The following is a 20,289-nucleotide window of genomic DNA, read 5'->3' on the forward strand; positions in this document are numbered from 1 at the left end:
TTTTTTAATGGCGTAGAATGCCCTGCGTGCTCTCTCTCTCAGTTCATTCACTGCATCATTAAGGTGTTCAGTTGAGCTTATTTTTAAACCTAAGTAATTGTAGTGTGTGCAGTACTCTATATATTTTGTACCAATTGAGAACTTTGGTCTAATTCCCTGAGATCTGGATCTTCTCTGGAAAATCATTATTTTAGTATTTTTGGGGTTTACTGCCAGGGCCCAGGTCTGGCAGTACTGCTCTAGCAGGTCCAGGCTCTGCTGTGGGTGACAGCAGGCATAGGTCATCTGTGAAGAGCAGGCATTTAACCTCTGAATTGTGGAGACTAACACCAGGGGCTGGGGATTTTTCTAGAATAGTGGCCAATTCGTTGATGTAAATACTGAAGAGTGCAGGGCTCTTCTTTGCAACTCTGGTGAAGGCCCCGCCCCTGGTTAATGAATTCTGTTATTTTCTTGCCAATTTTGATGCTGCACGTATTGCCAGTATACATTGATTTAATGATGTCATATGTTTTACCCACTACACCACTTTCAATAACTTTGTAGAACAGTCCTGTATGCCAAATAGAATAAAAAGCTTTTGGGAAGTCGATAAAGCAAGCGTACATTTTGGTATTATTTTGGTGGACATGTTTATCTATCAGGGTATGTAAGGTGTAAATATTATTGGTCGTGCGATGTTTTGGTATAAATCCAATTTGGCTTTTACTCAAGACATTGTGCTTATTAAGGAAGTTTAGAACTCTTACATTTATAATACTACAGAAAACCGTCCCCAGGTTACTGTTTACACAAATGCCTCTGTAATTATTAGGGTCAGATTTGTCTCCGTTCTTAAAGATTGGGGTTATGAGTCCTTGATTCCAGATGTCAGGGAAATAACCTACACTCAGGATCAAATTAAACAGTTTTAATATAGCCAATTGACATTTTGCACTAGTGAATTTGAGCATCTCATTTAGGATGCCATCTGGTCCACATGCTTTTTTTAATTATTTGAGGGCCTGAAGATTCTTATAGAGCTCCTGGTCAGTAATTGTCCTTTATAGCTTTTTGTAATCCATTCAACTTCTCATGAATTTGGCATTGTTCTGCGTTTGTGTCAATTTGAACGGTGTTGTAGAGTGTTTTAAAATGGGTTGTCCATATGTCACCATTTTGTATCGCTAATTCCTTTTGTTTTGATATTTTTAGTCAGAAGTTTGTGTTTATGGACTCCTCAATTAGTGTCAGCTGCTTGCTTTTGTACTGTGCTTTTTTGGTTCTGAGTGTACGTTTATAGAGTTTTAAAGTCTCACAGAAATGAAGGCGTAATTCACCATTATTTGGGTCTCTGTGCTTTAGGTTTGATAGTGTTCTAAGTTTTTTCCTTATAATTTTACAATCTGCATCAAACCAGTTGTCATCTGTGGTCTTTTTTGTTTTGTTTATTATCAATTTCAGTTGTGCTTCTTTTGCTGTTTGCCTGAATATATAGTTGATGTTTTTTACTGCTAGATTGATGCCTTCTTTACTGTGAGTGAATGTGGTATCCAGAAAGTTATCTAAGAGTGTTTTGATATTTTGGTTACTGGTTGCTTTCTGGTATTCTTCTGTTCTGTTTTGGGCCCATCTGTATGAATTTCTGATGGTGTACAGCTTACTGGGCTGTTTCCATGTCTGTTCTTTTGAAGAACAATGTAATTTGGCTGTGATCAGACAGAGGTGTTAGTGGCTTGACGGTGAATGAGCTGAGAGAGAAAGGGTCAATGTCTGTAATCATATAGTCTACTGTGCTGTGGCCAAGAGGTGAATCTCCCCAAAGAGTCCCCCGGTAACCTACCATTGACAAAGTACATTTACATTTTAGTCATTTAGCAGACGCTCTTATCCAGAGCGACTTACAGTTAGTGATTACATATTTTTTTTATACTGGCCCCCCGTGGGAATCGAACCCACAACCCTGGCGTTGCAAACGCCATGCTCTATCAACTGAGCTACATCCCTGCCGGCCATTCCCTCCCCTACCCTAGACGACGCTGGGCCAATTGTGCGCCGCCCATGAGTCTCCCGGTCGCGGCCGGCTGCGACAGAGCCTGGATTCGAACCAGGATCTCTAGTGGCACAGTTAGCACTGCGATGCAGTGCCTTAGACCACTGCGCCACTCAGGAGCTCAGTACAAACCCAGACTTCGACAGAGCTGCAACAGATCCCTTCCGTTTTTGTTGATGGTGCTGTCACTGTTGTTTCTATGGGGGAGATTATGAAAGTTAGAAACAGTATGGCCTGTAATAAAGCTGTCCCCTCGTGTGGTCATTAGATCAGGTAGTGTTCCTGTGCGCGCATTTGTGTCCCCACAGATGAGCACATTTCCCTGGGCCTGGAAATGGCACGTCTCTTCCTCAAGGCTGGGGAATATCTCCTCTGAGTAATATGGGGATTCTGAGGGGGGTATATATTGCGCAAAGGAACACATATATATATATTCCTATTCATTGAACAAGTCAACTGTACAACAGGTGTGTGTGTGTGTGTGTGTGCATGTGTGTGCGCTTTTAGTGCAGTTTAGTGCAGATATTTTGGAGGAGCTGTTTAATCTCACTCAACCCTACAGGGTTCTCCTGTCCTCTGAGGACCACTGCGTAGCTGCGCTGGTCCTGCTGTTGGGCCCTGTGGAGTGGACGGGGGCCAGGTCTGGGCCGGGGGGCTTCCTCTCTGGTCTGGTAGAGGTGGTGGTCTGGTGCGAGGTAGTAGGCTGAGCCTGGTCCAGTCTGGCTAAGCCAATGGAAGTGGTGATGCTCTGGTGGTGGGTTGGGCCTGTGGGGTGCGCTGGGTCTGGTGGGGCGTTGAGGGGGCCTGGGGCTCCTTGGTGGTGCGGTGGTCTGGTAGGGGTCTCTGGGTGGTCCTCTGTCCAGTGCGGCATGGGGTGTTTGTCTACCAAGTGCCACGTCCTTTAGAGACTTGGCAAACATCCCTACTGTCTGCTTCCTCAGGTGGGAGTGATCGTGCAGATCCTCTTGGGTGATTGTTGGGTGGTGAGCAACGTGCCACACCCTGTGATGATGTCAGTGTTGACTTTCTGAATGGTACGGGGATGAAAGTCTTTGAGGGGCAGCAGAGTGGAGGTGGTGATGTGGGAGTTGGGGAAGCACTCAGAGGCCCTCTCTGCTACTCTGTTGACCAGGCTGCCTACTCTCTCCTGCTCCTCTCGCAGGTTGTTGGTGCCGGTGTGAATAATAATGTGGACTGGTGTGCCAAAGTCAGGCTGGGAGAGGATGTGGAGTGCATCCTGCATTTTTGAGCACCATAATTTGGACACCTTGTGGTGGGGGAAGAGTTCATCCTCTTGGATGAATTTCCCATTTGAATCAATGAGTATGGCCACCTCAGTGGGTTTTACCAGAGTAGTGGGTTTACGGTGTGGGGCTGGGGCTGGGTCTTCATCTCTCTCACTGCTCTCTCTCTTCATCTCTCTCTCTGCTCTCTCTCTTCATCTCTCTCTCTGCTCTCTCTCTTCATCTCTCTCTCTGCTCTCTCTCTTCATCTCTCTCTCTGCTCTCTCTCTTCCTCTCTCTCTTCATCTCTCTCTCTGCTCTCTCTCTTCATCTCTCTCTCTCCTCTCTCTCTTCATCTCTCTCTCTCTGCTCTCTCTCTTCATCTGTCTCTCTCTACTCTCTCTCTTCATCTCTCTCTCTCTGCTCTCTCTCTTCATCTCTCTCTCTCTACTCTCTCTTCATCTCTCTCTCTCTGCTCTCTCTCTTCATCACTCTCTCTCTTCATCTCTCTCTTTGCTCTCTCTCTTAATCTCTCTCTCTACTCTCTCTTCATCTCTCTCTCTCTGCTCTCTCTCTTCATCTATCTCTCTCCTCTCTCTCTTCATCTCTCTATCTGCTCTCTCTCTTCATCTCTCTCTCTCTCCTCTCTCTCTTCATCTCTCTCTGCTCTCTCTTCATCTCTTTCTCTGCTCTCTCTCTTCATCTCTCTCTCTGCTCTCTCTCTTCATCTCTCTCTCTCCTCTCGCTCTTCATCTCTCTCTCTGCTCTCTCTCTTCATCTCTCTCTCTGCTCTCTCTCTTCATCTCTCTCTCTGCTCTCTCTCTTCATCTCTCTCTCTGCTCTCTCTCTTCATCTCTCTCTGCTCTCTCTCTTCATCTCTATCTCTTCATCTCTCTCTCTCCTCTCTCTCTTCATCTCTCTCTCTGCTCTCTCTCTTCATCTCTCTCTCTGCTCTCTCTCTTCATCTGTCTCTCTCCTCTCTCTCTTCATCTCTCTCTCTCCTCTCTCTCTTCATCTCTCTCTCTGCTCTCTCTCTTCATCTCTCTCTCTCTCCTCTCTCTCTTCATCTCTCTCTCTGCTCTCTCTCTTCATCTCTCTCTCTCCTCTCTCTCTTCATCTCTCTCTTCATCTCTCTCTCTCCTCTCTCTCTCTTCATCTCTCTCTCTGCTCTCTCTCTTCATCTCTCTCTGCTCTCTATCTTCATCTCTCTCTCTCCTCTCTCTCTTCATTTCTCTCTGCTCTCTCTCTTCATCTCTCTCTCCTCTCTCTCTTCATCTCTCTCTCTCCTCTCTCTCTTCATCTCTCTCTCTGCATCTCTCTCTCTGCTCTCTCTCTTCATCTCTCTCTCTGCTCTCTCTTCATCTCTCTCTCTGCTCTCTCTCTTCATCTCTCTCTCTGCTCTCTCTCTTCATCTCTCTCTCTGCTCTCTCTCTTCATCTCTCTCTCTGCTCTCTCTCTTCATCTCTCTCTCTCCTCTCTCTCTTCATCTCTCTCTCTTGCTTTCTTTTTCTCTTTCTTTATCCTCTATGTCTATCCCTCACTCTCTCTCCTCCCCTCTATATTGGGAATAGGTTGTGTTAGTGTTTGTAGCGTGTATCAGGCTGAATGGTTTTGTGCTGTGTTATTGTAGCCAGTGTGTGTGTGTGTGTGTGTGTGTGTGTGTGTGTGTGTGTGTGTGTGTGTAGTGGATGGAGTTTTAAACAGTAAGCAGTGTGAGCAGTTTTATCTGCACCTGTCGAAGGCTGCAGAACAATCAGACACAAACACCTGAGTCAGCAGCACCTCTGGACATCCGTATGTGTGTGCTTGTTTGTTTAGTGCAACACTTTTAATCCAGGTGGTTCTCTTTGAGTTTGTGTATAAAGCTGGAACATGTCCTCTCTCTCTGTCCTCTCATTTCGAAGCCACTGTAGTAGGCACTCAGCCAAAGGTAGATAAGGGCCAGTGCTCTGGTGACTGTCCCTGGTGTGTCTGTGTATGGAGAGCCCTGTAGTGGCGTGGAGTATCAGAGTCGATTAATTTCTAGTGCGAGAGTTCACAACCTTCGCATCATCAACACGGAAACCAATCAGCTGCCTCGGCTCGATCCTGCTGTTTGTGGTCATTGTCGTGACAGCTAGCGGAGTGTGTTTGTGTGTGTGTGTGCGTGTGAGCCCTCTCCACCCCTCTCTTGTCTCTCTGCTGAGAATACATGAATACAGTGAGCTAATGAGTATCACTCTTAGACACAACCCTATAGACCTCAATCAACACTTGTATTTACAATGCACACAGACACACACACACACACACACACACACACACAGACACACACACACAAACACAATGTTGAGAATCTCTGCCTGAAATGTCCTGGATGTTCATCAGAGTCTTTAGAGTGGTTGATTCTATATCAAAACACTGCTCACAGAAGCACTGGGAGTAACATCTTATTTTCTTTATTGCTGTTGTGTCTGACTATAGGAATGTGTGTTCGTGATGGTCTGAAGGATGGAGCCGTCAGCAGTCTGAGAGCTAAAGCTGCCTGATCCCTCAATGTATCACCCAGTTGTTGCTGCACAGGGTGATTTCCTCACAGGGGCCTAAACGAATCCGCTCACCGGTAAACGGGATTGGCTCTGACAGAGCCAATGAAGCAGGGGTCCACACGCTGGAATTAGGGCGCAGGACAGCCAGGCAGGGAGGGAGGGAGAACACAGGCAGGCATACAGGCAGGGAGGGAGGAAGGGAGAACACAGGCAGGCAGCACATGAGCAAGCACGCTTGCACGAACAAACAACCTAGAATTAGGGTGCAGGAAAGGTTGGTAGAGAGATAGAAAGGGAACATATTTGTTGGTTCACCTCTGTCAGGCTGAAGGATAAAGCACCCTTACCTCTCAGTGTGTGTTTGTGTGGACAGCAGCACTGCCACAGTTCCCCATTGTCTGCCTGCCTGTGAGCCCCTGTTTGTAGGATAATAATAAATCCTTGAACCAGCAAGTTATGAGAAGAGGATCATCAGTGTTCTTTCGCAGTCACAGTCACCCTGTCATCTGCTAGGGCTCTCTAATTGAGACCCAGGCTCCGTTTCGGCCTACTCCTTCTCCTCGATTAGTCCAAAGATCACATCTGCCAGCCCATACTGTATGTCATCTCAAGACAAATACCCTCAATGGATGACCTGGGGCTCTGGTTTAAACTCTTTCTCACTAGAGTTGTGCTTGTGTTGGTTTAGTCACAGATGGCAGACCACTTCTTTTTGTAGCAGGCAGTGAGTGTGTGTGTGTCTGTGTGTACACGTGCATGCGTGCATGTGTGTGTGCGCTCTTATTTGCGTGTGTGCATGTGTGTGTGTACGTTGCTCTCGTCATAGATGGGGAGCAGAGCTGACTGCAGCAGGCAGGGCCATCACAGTGTGTTCAGCAGGACATCCATCAGTGTTACCTCTGAATAATGCTTCTATACTAGGAGACCACTGCTGCCACCAACACCACTCTCCTATCAGCCTGGCTGCTCTACTGCTGCTGACACACACAGGCTGATGTAACTGAAAAAGTTGCAGAGAGTGAGGGAGAAAGAGACTGTAAGAACAGAGAGAGAGAGAGAGAGAGAGAGAGAGAGAGAGAGAGAGAGAGAGAGAGAGAGAGAGAGAGAGAGAGAGAGAGAGAGAGAGAGAGAGAGAGAGAGAGAGAGAGAGAGAGAGAGAGAGAGAGAGAGAGAGAGAGGATCCTGCCAGTTCTCTCCAGGTGAGCAGCTGTGCTCGCACCATGTGACCTGTCTGATCTTCATTAAACTAAACACAGGTTCATTAGTCACAACAGGGACAACTGGCAACCCACAGAGGACCTGGCTTGGCTGCACACCTGTGTGTGTGTGTGTGTTTGTGTGTGTGTGTGTGTGTCTGCGCCTGGCTGCTCCACTGGCCTTGTACCTGTTAGATTAATGTCAGAGTCTCAGGTGCGCTCAGACACACACACACACAAACACACACACACACACACACACATACACACACAAATACAGCCCACTTGTGCATGTGACATGAGTGAGGGAGAACAACTGTTGTCCAGTAATACAATTTCACGGTCCAGCTTACATTTAACAATAGCGCTCTCTCTCCTCTCCTCCACTCTCTTTCCTCTTCCTCTCTTTCTCTTAACGTTACTGCTTATCGCTCTCTCTCTCTTTCTTTCTCTCTCTCTTTCTGTCTTCTGCAAAGCCTCTGTTTGGATACGAGGTAAAGGAGAGGAGAAGGGGAGTGAGGGGTAGAAGAGGAGATTATCAGTATGTTGAGCATTTAAAATATGAATTTACTTTGTCACTGGTAATGTCTGAGTCATGAATTCTCTTTCTCTTCCAACACTAGACTAAACCCTAGCTCCAGTCACAGGGACATATTATCCCTCTGATGAGTTCTTAAGAGCTGGGTTTATACTGTGTTTACTGGTGTTGAATGTGATGAAGAATTCTCATACCATGGTTTAATGCTTGGCTCAAGATCACTGTTGTCATTATCTGTATATTTTGGCCTATTGATTATTAATGTCTGTCTTGGCGGATAGGCGCTTCATTTTTTAAGGGAAAGCGAGAAGATGTTGGAGAAGAGTTGTAGCTGTAAGTTGGAGCTTGTTCATTAATGCAGTGGAGTTTTATGTGTGTGTGTGTGTGTGTGTATGTGTGTGTGTGTGTGTGTATGTGTGTGTCAGGCGAGATATGAGCAGATGATGGTTTATGGCTGGAGATGTACAGCACATTATCATAGTCCACATGTGTCAGTCAGTGCGCCCATGCATATGTGTAAGCATTTATGAGTGTACGGTGTGCATTATGTTTGTGCATACATTTGTGTGTGTATGTGTGTGTGCCTATGTGTGCCTATGTGTGTGTGAGAGAGTGTGTTTGTGTCTGTACAGTGTGTGTGTGTGTGTGTGTGTGTGTGTGTGTGTGTGTTTGTGCGTGCATGCGTGTTTATGCGTGTGTTTGTGTGCGTGTGCGTCTGTGAATGAGAGCAGTACCCTGGGCATGCTCTCTCATCTTGTCAGCAGGATCTTGACGTGTTCAGGATGTGTGTGATAAATGAATGCTGTGTTAATCTCATGCCTTTATGCAAATATATTCACCACCATCTGAATCAAAGCATGTGGTGTTTTTTTTGTAATTATTATAAAATACCTTCACTTTTTAGTTAGGACATAATGTATTTAATTTTCATCTTTATAAAGGTGGGAAAGTGTCCTGTGTTGAACAGAAAGAGAAATGGAAAGGCTCTGTGCTGTGAAGACAGAGAGAGAAATAGACAGAGCGAGAGGAAGAGAGAGAGAAATGGAGAGAGAGACAGAGAGAGGGACGGAGAGAGAGTGAGAGAGAGAGGGAGAAAGAGACAGAGAGAGAGAGAGTTGTCAGAGAGAGAGAGAGAGAGAGAGAGAGGGGGGGTGATTGAATTTGCAATCCTAATTGACGTTTAATTGAGAAGCTTGTTTGAATCATTAGGTCGTCTGTCAGCCGTGTAGCCATCAATCACTGCTTAAGGTGCCATATTGTTCCCTACAGATAAATCACAGCATTTAGCATATTATCATACTAGCATTAGCCTGTCAATCCACTCAGACTGTTGGATCTCTGCCTCTCTTTTAAAACACATGCAGTGTTTTTATATGTGTGTGTGTGTGTGGGTGATTTATGTCCTGATATGTGTCTTTGTGTGGGTGATTTATGTCCTGATATGTGTCTTTGTGTGGGTGATTTATGTCCTGTTATGTGTCTTTGTGTGGGTGATTTATGTCCTGATATGTGTCTTTGTGTGGGTGATTTATGTCCTGATATGTGTCTTTGTGTGGGTGATTTATGTCCTGATATGTGTCTTTGTGTGGGTGATTTATGTCCTGATATGTGTCTTTGTGTGGGTGATTTATGTCCTGATATATGTCTTTGTGTGGGTGATTTATGTCCTGATATGTGTCTTTGTGTGGGTGATTTATGTCCTGATATGTGTCTTTGTGTGGGTGATTTATGTCCTGATATGTGTCTTTGTGTTGGTGATTTATTTCCTGATATGTGTCTTTGTGTGGGTGATTTATGTCCTGATATGTATGAGTGTGTAGGTAATCTATGTCTTGTAAAAATATGCAGCTTTGGTGTTTTTCAATGCATGATGTTGATAAAGGTGAGGTAACCTTGTCTTAAGTGACATCACCTTCTCTGAGACATGGAAGGGGAAGCATCTCAGAGAAGGAGTCCTGCTGATCTATGATCTAAAAGGCAGAACTGATCCTAGAGCAGCACGCCTACTCTGAATTTGGCCCTGAAGTAAGTCAATCCTGTCCTGTACCGTTTGCTTCGTGGTACTGATGGTTGCTTTTGCATTGAAGAGTGTTGGTGGCAGCATTGTATTGAATACAGGTTGAGCTGCTTCACTTATAAAGACATCACCTTTGATTGGTTGCTGATGACAGACCAGGTAGATTGTTTGGATGCGTGTCTTTTCTAAATGGACCCTCATCTCAGAGCACTGCAGGTCTGAGACTCCCTGCTTGGTGGTGTGATAGCCGCAGGTTTGCAGAGTTAAAGGGATACTTCAGGATTTTGGCAATGAAGCCATTTATCTACTTCCCCAGAGTCAGATAAACTTGTGGATACAATTTTTATGTCTCTGCATGCAGTTTGAAGGAAGTAGCGTTAGCACAATGACTAGAAGTCTATGGTAACTGCTAGCATGCTGTTTAAGTGTGTGTCACGATCGTCGAACACAGTGGACCAATGCGCAGCGTGATGAGTGAACATACTTATTTTATTCCACACGAAACAAAACGATAACGTGAAGTCCTTGGTTACAATACAAAACCAACACGGAACAAGATCCCACAAAACACTGTGGCAAACAGGCTGCCTAAGTATGGTCCCAATCAGAGACAACAAGCAACAGCTGATACTCGTTGCCTCTGATTGAGAACCACCCCGGCCAACACAGAAACACAAGAGCTAGATAATAAACCTAGAACACAAAACACATAGAAACAACACACCCTGGCTCAACATAACAGAGTCCCAGAGCCAGGGCGTGACAGTGTGTGTGCGTGTGTGCGTGACTGTGTGCACGTTTCTTTGTGTGTGTGTGTGTGTGTGTGCATGTGTGTAAGAGAACAAATATCTGCCTCTACAGCCATGCAAATTCTCCCTGCCTTCCGCCTGTGTTATCCCAGATTATTAAAGCAAAGCAGAACGGGCAAATTTTATTTAGCAGGGCTGAGGCTGCCATTGTCTGAGCTGACAGTGATTGTGATGGGGAAGGGGATGGCTGCAGTGTGTGCGAGAGATAGAGAGAGAGTGTGTGAATGTGTGTGTATGTACGTGTGTGCATGCATGCATGCATACGTGTGTATGACAGGGTTGGATCTCCTGTGTGTCACATGGCTGGTTCAGACAGGGCCAGACAGGGACAGACAGGGACAGACAGAGCATAAACATGACAACTGCTGCACCTCACCCTGTCAGCCAGTCAGCTAGGGAGGGAATAAACTGTAATGATGCAATTGAAGGAAATATAACAGCATTGTTTTCTGTAATGACAGTAGCTGCACCAACCCTCCTCTGTCAGCCAGTAGAGGGAATGCAGAAGGTATCTAGTCCTCCATGCCTGCGTCTGAAATGTCACCCTATTCCCTATATAGTGCACTACTTTTGACCAGAGCCCTATGGGTACACTATATAGGGAATAGGATGCACCCTATGTAGTCTTATCTGGGGACTGAGTTGAGATGGATGCCATTTTCTTTATGAGGAGCTCAACAGGGTGATTATATGGTTGGCTGGACCATAAGCCTGCTGTGTGTGTGTGTGTGTGTGTGTGTGTGACTGTAGGGTTTATGCTGTGTGTCTGAGGCTTAGTAGTGATACAGTACCTATCTCTCCAGTGTGTCAAGTCAAAGCCAGGGTGGGATTCAGATTGAGTCTGATGGCTCAGCGCCTGTCCCAAGTGTTTGTTCACTGGCCTGGGTTATGTCAGAGGACTGCTTCTTTATTCATGTTATAAGCTCAAGGCACTGGGAGCTCTCTTCGATAGGATAAGCTCACAGTGCCTAATTGGGATAAGCTGAGTCAGTCCTTCATTAGTCAGTGCCTATACCTGGTGGGATTACCTAGTGAAGGAGTGGATGGCTCTGGACCATGTGGGCAGCAGTACTTCTGATTTGAGTCCTGTCGATTGGAGTGGCTTTTAATTATTGGGACTGATTTCTATGATGTCTCCCACAATGTCCTTCTTAGTTGTTTGGTGTCTTGTGAAGTCAGCCCCCATCCCCTGTTATTGTAGCTCGCACCGTATCCTTCACAGGGAATAACCAGGTGTGTGTGTGTGTGTGTGTGTGTGTGTGTCCGTCCTGCTCCTACTAATGCATCACCTTCACGTGAGACTTGCCTGCTGTGTGGAAGCTTCTATAAAACTGAATTGGATTTCCTTCTCCTGAGCCTATGTATTCCACTCAGACACGCTTATTGATTGAAGACTTTTGTTAATTCACCTAGCCCAGGCATGTTTTTTATTTACAATTTTTTAGTTTTTTTCCCCCCCGAAGGCTTGTACTGAGTAAAAGCTGAGTTAAAAGCTGAAAGAATTCAATACAAATTAGTTGCTTCTGAAAATCAACCCTTTTTCCATTTTCTGTTGCAGTTCCACTTTAATAACTTTGATGAAAATGGTAGAAAGGCATCATAATCAATTAGAGATGTTCATGTTTATGCATGAAGGAGTTTGTGCTTTCGCCTCTTTATTAGCTAATTATGCTAATGATGCTATCAGTTACATAAGCACACATTCAACTGCATTATAAAGAAAGTGAGCGTGCACGTGTGCTCGCGTGTGTCAGTGTGTGTGTGCGTGTGTGTGTGCGTGTCAGTTTGTGTGTGTCACTGTGTGTGTGCTCAACTGAATAAAACAACATGCCCAGTACAGACAGATGTTTTGTGTGTGTGTGAAAGCAGTGGGACCAAGGTCAGTGTTTTTTTCACGAAAATGCCATTATAATGTAATGTTATACATTTTGCATCTTTGCCAAATAGACAGTTGGATGTTTCCCTCCATAGTGTAGCTGACTGTCCGTCTGTCTCTCTCCACTCTCCCAGGTCTGGAGAAGGTTGGTCGGGACTCGAGCTACGAGCAGGAGGGGAAGGTGCAGTTTGTGATGGATGCTGTGTATGCTATGGCCCATGCCCTACACCGGATGCACAGGGAACTCTGCTATGGATACCCAGGCCTGTGCCCAAAGATGACCAACATCGACGGCAAGGAACTACTCAGCCATATCAGAGCTGTCAACTTTAATGGTGAGTGGAGCACGGACGCACACACACGCACACTCACACTCACACACACACACACACACACACACACACACACACACACACACACACACACACACACACACACACACTGCTCAGCCACATACACAACATCAACTTCAACTTCGAGTCACACACCACTCCCTCATCATACCCACCCTATCCATGACTCCTTTTTCTTTCTCCCCCTCCAATCAGAGGACATCTTGAACATTCATTAAGCTTTGATTACAGGGTTACTGTAGTTCATGAGGTAGTTAGTGAAATGATTTACGTTTTGCCCCATCTTGTTTCCCCCTAGTGTCCTCCATGAGCCATGATCCATCCTCTCTGAGAGCAGTCCTCCCACAGAGTGCGTAGGGTTACACATGCTATTCCCTCTCAGTGATAGTTCCCTTTACTGGCTCTCAGTGAAAGGGATAATACTACTAATACTAATACTACTGCTCTCTTCATATTTCTCAACTAATTATCCTAACTTATCCTGCTTCCTTCACCTGCTAATGGCCATACTCCATGAATCTATTCTGTACATTATTTTGTATACATAATATTCTATATGTTATGTAGTTCAGCTTTTTAACTAGTGGTGCCATGGAATATCCATCCACTTCTCCTAACATAGTTTACAACGCTTTGTGCTTGCTGCAGATGGTGATTAACTTGGAGCTTGACTTGAGACTCAGTAATGCTTTAAACTTGTTTTCATGAGTGTTGTGCTTATTTGACTGTTTTGTCCCTCTCGGCCTCCGAAGAGCATAAATGGGCAAAAACAATTGATATAGCTCTAAATAACATTAGACTGTTCATTTGAATATGTACTTTCTGCTTCTTTTTGTTATGGCTATATTTATTTATCTCGCTGCATATTCATTTGTTATGTTCCATTCAACTCCTGTGATTTGCATCAGTTGTGTTGATCGATCAGCGAGTCTTGCCTGTATTAGAATTACTGCATGAGAATTCCTCTCTAAAATGAATAATTAGCCCACGAGGCAGTTTTAAAGACTGTAAGAGCATTAGGTAATAAATGTATTCATACAGTGGCGGTGTCGTCCACTCACAAACACTGAACAACACTTTACACTCCAGTGGCTTAAGCAAAATTCACATGGCATTGTAAATACTGTAGCATCCATAGCTAGTACAGCACCTGCAACTTATCGGCGAGGGTTTGGACCTCTTGGCAGTGATAGCAAAGGTATTGGGCTGATAAACACAAGATTGCAGGTTCAAGTCCTACTATGGCCATTCTAGCCCTGTTGAATACTAAAGACACAGGTCACATAGTACTTCACCACCATTTAAGACAGTAACCTCCCTTAATAGAGCAAAATGTCACTGCCCACTTGATTGAGATGAATGTAGAAGGGCATGGAGCAGAGAGCAGGCCTGACAAACGGCACTTTACCAGACTACTTACTAGAGATCAGTAAATCTTATGTCTATTGAATGCTGCTGGTTTTTCAATGCCGAGAGGCACAAGATAAATTGCCGTAGGGCTGTTGATGTTGTTTACATCTAGTATCTAGTCTTCAACAGGCCTGGGAATACTTGACGTGTTTGTTTTCAAGCTGACTACACGGAGAAGCAACATGTTGTGTTGGTATCGATTTCTGCCCCTCTGGAGTTCAACAGGAGGTTAATAATAATAACGCCAGAGGAGTGAATGTGTTTTCTGCTGGGGACTGATGTTGATGATGTTGTAGACTTATGTTGTTTTGTGTTCTTCAGCTACAGGCTCTTATAGTACATCATGTCTGGCATAGCAAGGTTAGGGCTGTTATTGGATAAAGTTACAGACTGTATGTGTGTGTGTGTGTGCGTTCGTGAGCGAGCTAGCGAGCGAGAGACGGCAAGACGAGAGAGTTTAAGTCAGTGTATGTCAATAGAGCACACTTCAATTGAGACGGACCATCCACAGTGCCCTTGACATGGCTGCAGCAGGGGCCAGGGATCCATACCAATCAAATGCAACTTAGAGGAGCTGTGCTGAGCTGATAGGCCCGATCCCCCTGCTTACCGACACAGGCGGAAAATCAATCCAGCGCCTTTTGTCTTGACAGAGAGGAAGAGCCTAATTCAGTAGTGAGGTTTCAGAACGATCTAGGGAAAACACACACCAGGTGTGGAGATATCTCATGCAGACACACACACACATGCACACACGCACACACACACACACACACTGGCCGGTGCACTTATTAACGATCTTTCCCCACGGAACCCTGCCAGATCTAACCTTTCTCAGCAGCATGAGATTGGACACTTGGATGACCCCTCCATTGACCCCAAGTGTGTGTGTGTGTGTATGTGTGTGTGTGTGTATATCCCTACAGTGTTCAGGTGTTATCGATGTGCTCTCTGACTGTGACAGAAACTCATGCTGATGGAGAGAGCACCTTCCTGCTCACACACTTCCTAGCTCTATCCCTCCCTCCCTCCCTCCCCTCCCCTCCGTCTCTCTTTCCCACTCCCTCTCTCCTTTATCTTCTCATTATCTCTCTTTTCACTCTCCTTTTCTCCCCTACTTTTCTCTCTCCATCTGTCTCTCCCTCCCTCCATCTCTCCACTTCTCCCCTCTCCCTCCATATCTCTCTTGTTTTCCCTCTCATACACACACGCAGATGGTGGTGCATTGCAGATCCAGGGGAAGAAAGACAATAAGGAACAGTGCCTGTAGCAGCAATCACACGCTACACCGTGCAGACTGCATCTGATACCTCTTCTTCTGTTCTGTTCAGCTTGAGTCTCCACACCCTCTATTGTCTCCACAGTGATCTAAAGGACATTCTGGTTGTGCCCCGAATGGCACCCTATTCCCTATATAGTGCATTCCCTATAAAGTAGTGCACTACATAGGGAATAGGGTGTCATTTAGGACGCATGTTTTGTCTCATGTCGAGCACTGACTTATTAAGCAGCCCACTTCAGACGTTATGTTGTCACTTGATTCTGTCTAGAGGCCACTAGATGAGTTTGCATAGTTTTATTCATACGCATAGGCATGCTGCAGATCCTATTTTCTTTGACCAAAAACATGACACTTCAGATTTGGCTCAATGTTGATGATGTTTTCCCTGTTTTTGTTGCTCTTTTCTGTTTCTCTCTCCTTTTCATCCTGGTCCATCATCAGTCATCACCATGGATGGATTGACTCAGAATGCAAGCAAGATATCAAACAGACTACTGTCTCTTTCATCATCTCAACTCATCTAGTTCTTTTATCTAGAATGTCCTGTTCTGTTGTTGCCTACCAACAACATCCCCTCTAGTACTGTAAGTCATTGTGACAACACTCTGTAAAGTAACGCATTTAGGGACTGTTATTGGCAGAGGAAATCTCATTTCAGTTGCTGTTGGGCTATTGTGACTCCGTTTTCAATGAGCAGCTGAAGTAAATGTAGAAAAATAGCCACAACAAGTCTTTGTACACTTTGTAGGACAGATATCAAAAGACATCTTTATGTCTTAATCAGTCTCTCATATGAAGGAAATAACGCACATCGGCAACCCTGCAGCTTTTGAGGACCAGTGTGTCCCACCACTTCTGCTCTGATGAATATGATAATCTAGGTCTACGTCCCAAATGGCACAATATTCCCTATATAGTTTCCGTACAGGCCCTTGTCAAAAGTAGTGCACTATAGGGAATAGGGTTCAATTTGGGATGCATCCCAGTAGTCCACTTTATAAGCTGCCTCCAGAGTGTGTTACAGGAAGCCACACATGTCCCAGGTCTGCTCCTGGACAGGGACATTACACATGTCCAATGCAACCAACGTGCCAACACAGAGTGACACATAGGGCTCTATTTTCGGCTGGCGTTACCACGGCGCGAGTGTTAAATGCACTTAGTTTGCAATTTCCTCATATTAAAACTGCCACACTGGCATTTTCCAGCCCCAACGCCAGGTTCGGCAATTTACATGTCTTATATCAGCTAGCTTGCTCTCAAATGGGCGAGGTGGAAATATTTTAGGTGTGTCCTTAAAAACTAATTTCAGACAGCGCTGACAGGGATATTTAAGACCAACCAAAAGCTGGTTTTAGCAGTAACGCAGTTGGTTATGGCATGAATTTAGACAGCAGAAACGCAGTCTATCCAGCTATGACGCACACTGCCCATATGCACATTGAGCAAGAGTAGCCTAATGTGCTTTTGGTGCCTGAATACTTATTTAGTATTTAGAAACCAAAAAAGTATGTTTTTTCCCATTTAGATTTATTTGATTAAAAACCATGCCTCCCCTCCTCTCAATGAAGGCTTTTTTTTGTCTGTTCAATGCAATCGTGAAGTAGTCAATAAAGGGTTTGGCTCCTGAGTGTCACGCCCTGGCTCTGGGGACACTGTTATGTTGAGCCAGGGTGTGTAGATCAATGTGTTTTTGTTTCTATGGGTGCTATTTCTATGTTGGCCAGAGTGGCTCCCAATCAGAGGCAACGAGTGTCAGGTGTTGCTGGCTGTCTCTGATTGGGAGCCATATTTATACAGTCTGTTTTTCATTCGTGTTTGTGGGATTTTGTTTCAAGTCTGTTTATGTTAGACCGTGAACTGTCACGTATCGTTTGTTATTTTTGATCGTGTCTCTAATTAAAGAGTATGTTTGCCTGCAACGCTGCGCCTTGGTCCTCATCTCTGTTTGACGATCGTGACAGAAAATCCCACCAAAACTGGACCAAGCAGCGAGTCGCGGAAGCCATCGCCAGGGAAATCCCTAGCAGATCTCCGTGGCAGCCTCGACTGGGTCAAGCCGAGTGAAGAGCAGAGATGGTGGACTTGGGAACAGTGGAGGAAGAGCTTCGACTGGGTCAAGCCAATTGAGGAGCTGAATAGCGGGAGTTGGAAGTAGAAGAGCGAAAGTTGGGCGAGAACTATAGAGGCCTGGCCCACGGGGAAGAGAGACCCCCAGAACATTTTTAGGGGGGGGCTCACGACGTCGGGGCAGCAGGAGGCCGCGATAGAGCGGTCCAGCGGGTTGGCAGAGGAGGCCGACAGGTTACGGGGGCCACTGGTCGAAGAGGGGATGGAAGGTGTAGAGGCACGGCGAGAGGTACTGGGGTGTGTTACCAGTCCGGTCCGACCCATTCCAGATCCCGGTGTAGGGCCAGTGGTGTGTGTCCCCAGTACGGTCCGGTCTGTTCCTGCTCCCCGCACCAAGTCAGTGGTGCGCTTCGTCAGCCCGGCTCGGCCCGTTCCTGCTCTCCGCACCAAGTCAGTGGTGCGCTTCGTCAGCCCGGCTCGGCCCGTTCCTGCTCCCCGCACCAAGTCAGTGGTGCGCTTCGTCAGCCCGGCTCGGCCCGTTCCTGCTCCCCGCACCAAGTCGGTGGTGCGCTTCGTCAGCCCGGCTCGGCCCGTTCCTGCTCCCCCGCACCAAGTCAGTGGTGCGCTTCGTCAGTCCCGGCTCAGCCCGTTCCTGCTCCCCGCACCAAGTCAGTGGTGCGCTCGTCCAGCCCGGCTCGGCCCGTTCCTGCTCCCCGCACCAAGACAGTGGTGCGCTTCGTCAGCCCGGCTCGGCCCGTTCCTGCTCCCCGCACCAAGTCAGTGGTGCGTTTCATCAGCCCGGTTCGGCTCACTCCTGCTCCTCACACCAAGCCAGTGGTGTGCGTTGTCAGTCCAGCACGGCCCGTGCCTGTTCTCCACACCAAGCCAGTGGTGGGCGTCGTCAGTCCGGCACGGCCCGTGCCTGTTCCACTGGTGCCTGGTTCGGCACTGGTCAGATGTTTTACGCCGGAGCTAGAGCAATCCGCTCCATCAGTGTGCAGTCCAGCTCCGGCCAGCGGGGCCAGACCCGGACCAGGGGTACTTTTGGGGGGTTGGAGAGGGAGCGGGGATCAGGCCCGAGCCGGATCCGCCGCCTAGGCGGAGTGCCCACCCGGTCCCTCCCCTGTGGTATTTGGTTGACGCGGTCGGAGTCCGCGCCTTTAGGGGGGGGTACTGTCACGCCCTGGCTCTGGGGACACTGTTATGTTGAGCCAGGGTGTGTAGATGAATGTGTTTTTGTTTCTATGGGTGCTATTTCTATGTTGGCCAGAGTGGCTCCCAATCAGAGGCAACGAGTGTCAGGTGTTGCTGGCTGTCTCTGATTGGGAGCCATATTTATACAGTCTGTTTTTCATTCGTGTTTGTGGGATTTTGTTTCAAGTCTGTTTATGTTAGACCGTGAACTGTCACGTATCGTTTGTTATTTTTGATCGTGTCTCTAATTAAAGAGTATGTTTGCCTGCAATGCTGCGCCTTGGTCCTCATCTCTGTTTGACGATCGTGACACTGAGACCGCTTGGAAATGAATCTTAATCACCAAAGCTTTATTAAAATAGCAAGTTTGAGAGGAGTAAAACAGTGAGCTGACATTCCCTTTTTATCTATGCATTGTAGGCAGGCCCACATTATTTCAGCCGTACAAGTCCCGTTTTGGACGTGTGTAAAACCCCCTCCATGGTGTAGGCTACGTATCCATATCCATCATGAAACGAGAGATGAGAACCTCTGTGAATACCGGTGAACCTCGTATTTAGAAGTTATCTCTCTTGTAAAAATGGCTTGTTTTATAGGTTCAAAACCCAAGCCCTCCCTTAGGCCTACTATAACGAAGGCTGGTTCAACAGCGATGTGTGTCTTTTTTTTATCCTGTCGATTTTATGATATCATTACATTTACATGTATTTCTTGTTTTTGTTATTAGAAAAAAAAACGGATTTTTTGTTTTCCGTAAAATTGTATTACAACCAAACGTATTAGAATTATTCACCTTCCTGGTTTTATGCCGACAACGTCCGTGGCGCGTTTGCAATGCAACTTCTGATGTGTGAATGCGATCTGCTCTGTAAAATGGTTCCGATTATGTTCATAAAACATAGGCCTATTTGGGAGAGTTAACGGTGAGTAGACATTCTAACTTTCTATTTATTGAATCTTTGTCCAGCTACTGTCAAAAGTTTGGATGTGCGTAAAACCCTCCATAATCTGCGTCATTTTAATATTATATGCTCATGGGGAGAAATTATGGTGTCTGTAAATTTGACTATTTAAAACATGTTGTTTAATGTGATTTAGAATTATTAGTTCTCTGTTTAGACCTTGTCAATAATGAATGTAATCTTGCTTATTGACAATGTTTGGCATGTCCATGCTCAGCCATAATGCAATTTACATTAGGCCTAGCCCCTATATCAGTGTAAATGCTACTGAAGCCATGCAATTAGAACAGTGTGGACTGCAAATGGGTTCAAGTTAATGTATTTAGCCAAGATAGGTCTACATTTTATTTTGTTTCTGTAATCCATTTAATAAACTATAACGGACTAACATTGGAATTGGAATTGATTCCAAGGCAATACATAAAAGACTGTAAAAACACAACTTGAAACAACGACATATTTTGCCATGGAGCACGTTCTGATTGGCCAGTTAGGGGCCAAGCCTCCACACACCCACAACTTGTTTACTCATAAAAAACCAGTCCTTGTGCGCCAACGCCAGCAAGTGTGCCAATAATTGTGATAGTGAAAATAGCAAAAATATTTCTGACACACCCCTGAACCTATAGCGCTACAACCTGCGATTAGATTTACCATTGCGTTAGGTTTGTTAAAATAGAGCCCAGTGGTGTTACATGATACATAATGCCTCCCACTACCCAGGTCACCTCCATTGTCCTCTATGAATCCTCCGGCGGTCTAATGAATAGCTTGATAAAGTCCATTAATGTTCATCTCT

At 45.8% G+C, this 20,289-nt stretch overlaps 1 protein-coding gene across 3 annotated transcripts in view; it reads left to right on the forward strand.

Moving 5' to 3' along the window:
- grm8a (glutamate receptor, metabotropic 8a) overlaps positions 1 to 20,289 on the forward strand; it is a 260,782-nt gene that overhangs the window by 193,335 nt on the left and 47,158 nt on the right. For 2 of the 3 annotated variants that reach the window (XM_041857313.2, XM_041857312.2), the window contains exons 7-8: positions 12,354 to 12,554; positions 12,871 to 12,921. In XM_041857313.2, the coding sequence (XP_041713247.1) occupies positions 12,354 to 12,554; positions 12,871 to 12,921 (252 nt within the window). The remainder of the gene's footprint in view (positions 1 to 12,353; positions 12,555 to 12,870; positions 12,922 to 20,289) is intronic. The other variant, XM_041857314.2, reaches the window with a different exon arrangement.

Source organism: Coregonus clupeaformis, chromosome 30, assembly GCF_020615455.1.
Source record: "Coregonus clupeaformis isolate EN_2021a chromosome 30, ASM2061545v1, whole genome shotgun sequence".
NCBI classification, from domain to species: domain Eukaryota; kingdom Metazoa; phylum Chordata; class Actinopteri; order Salmoniformes; family Salmonidae; genus Coregonus; species Coregonus clupeaformis.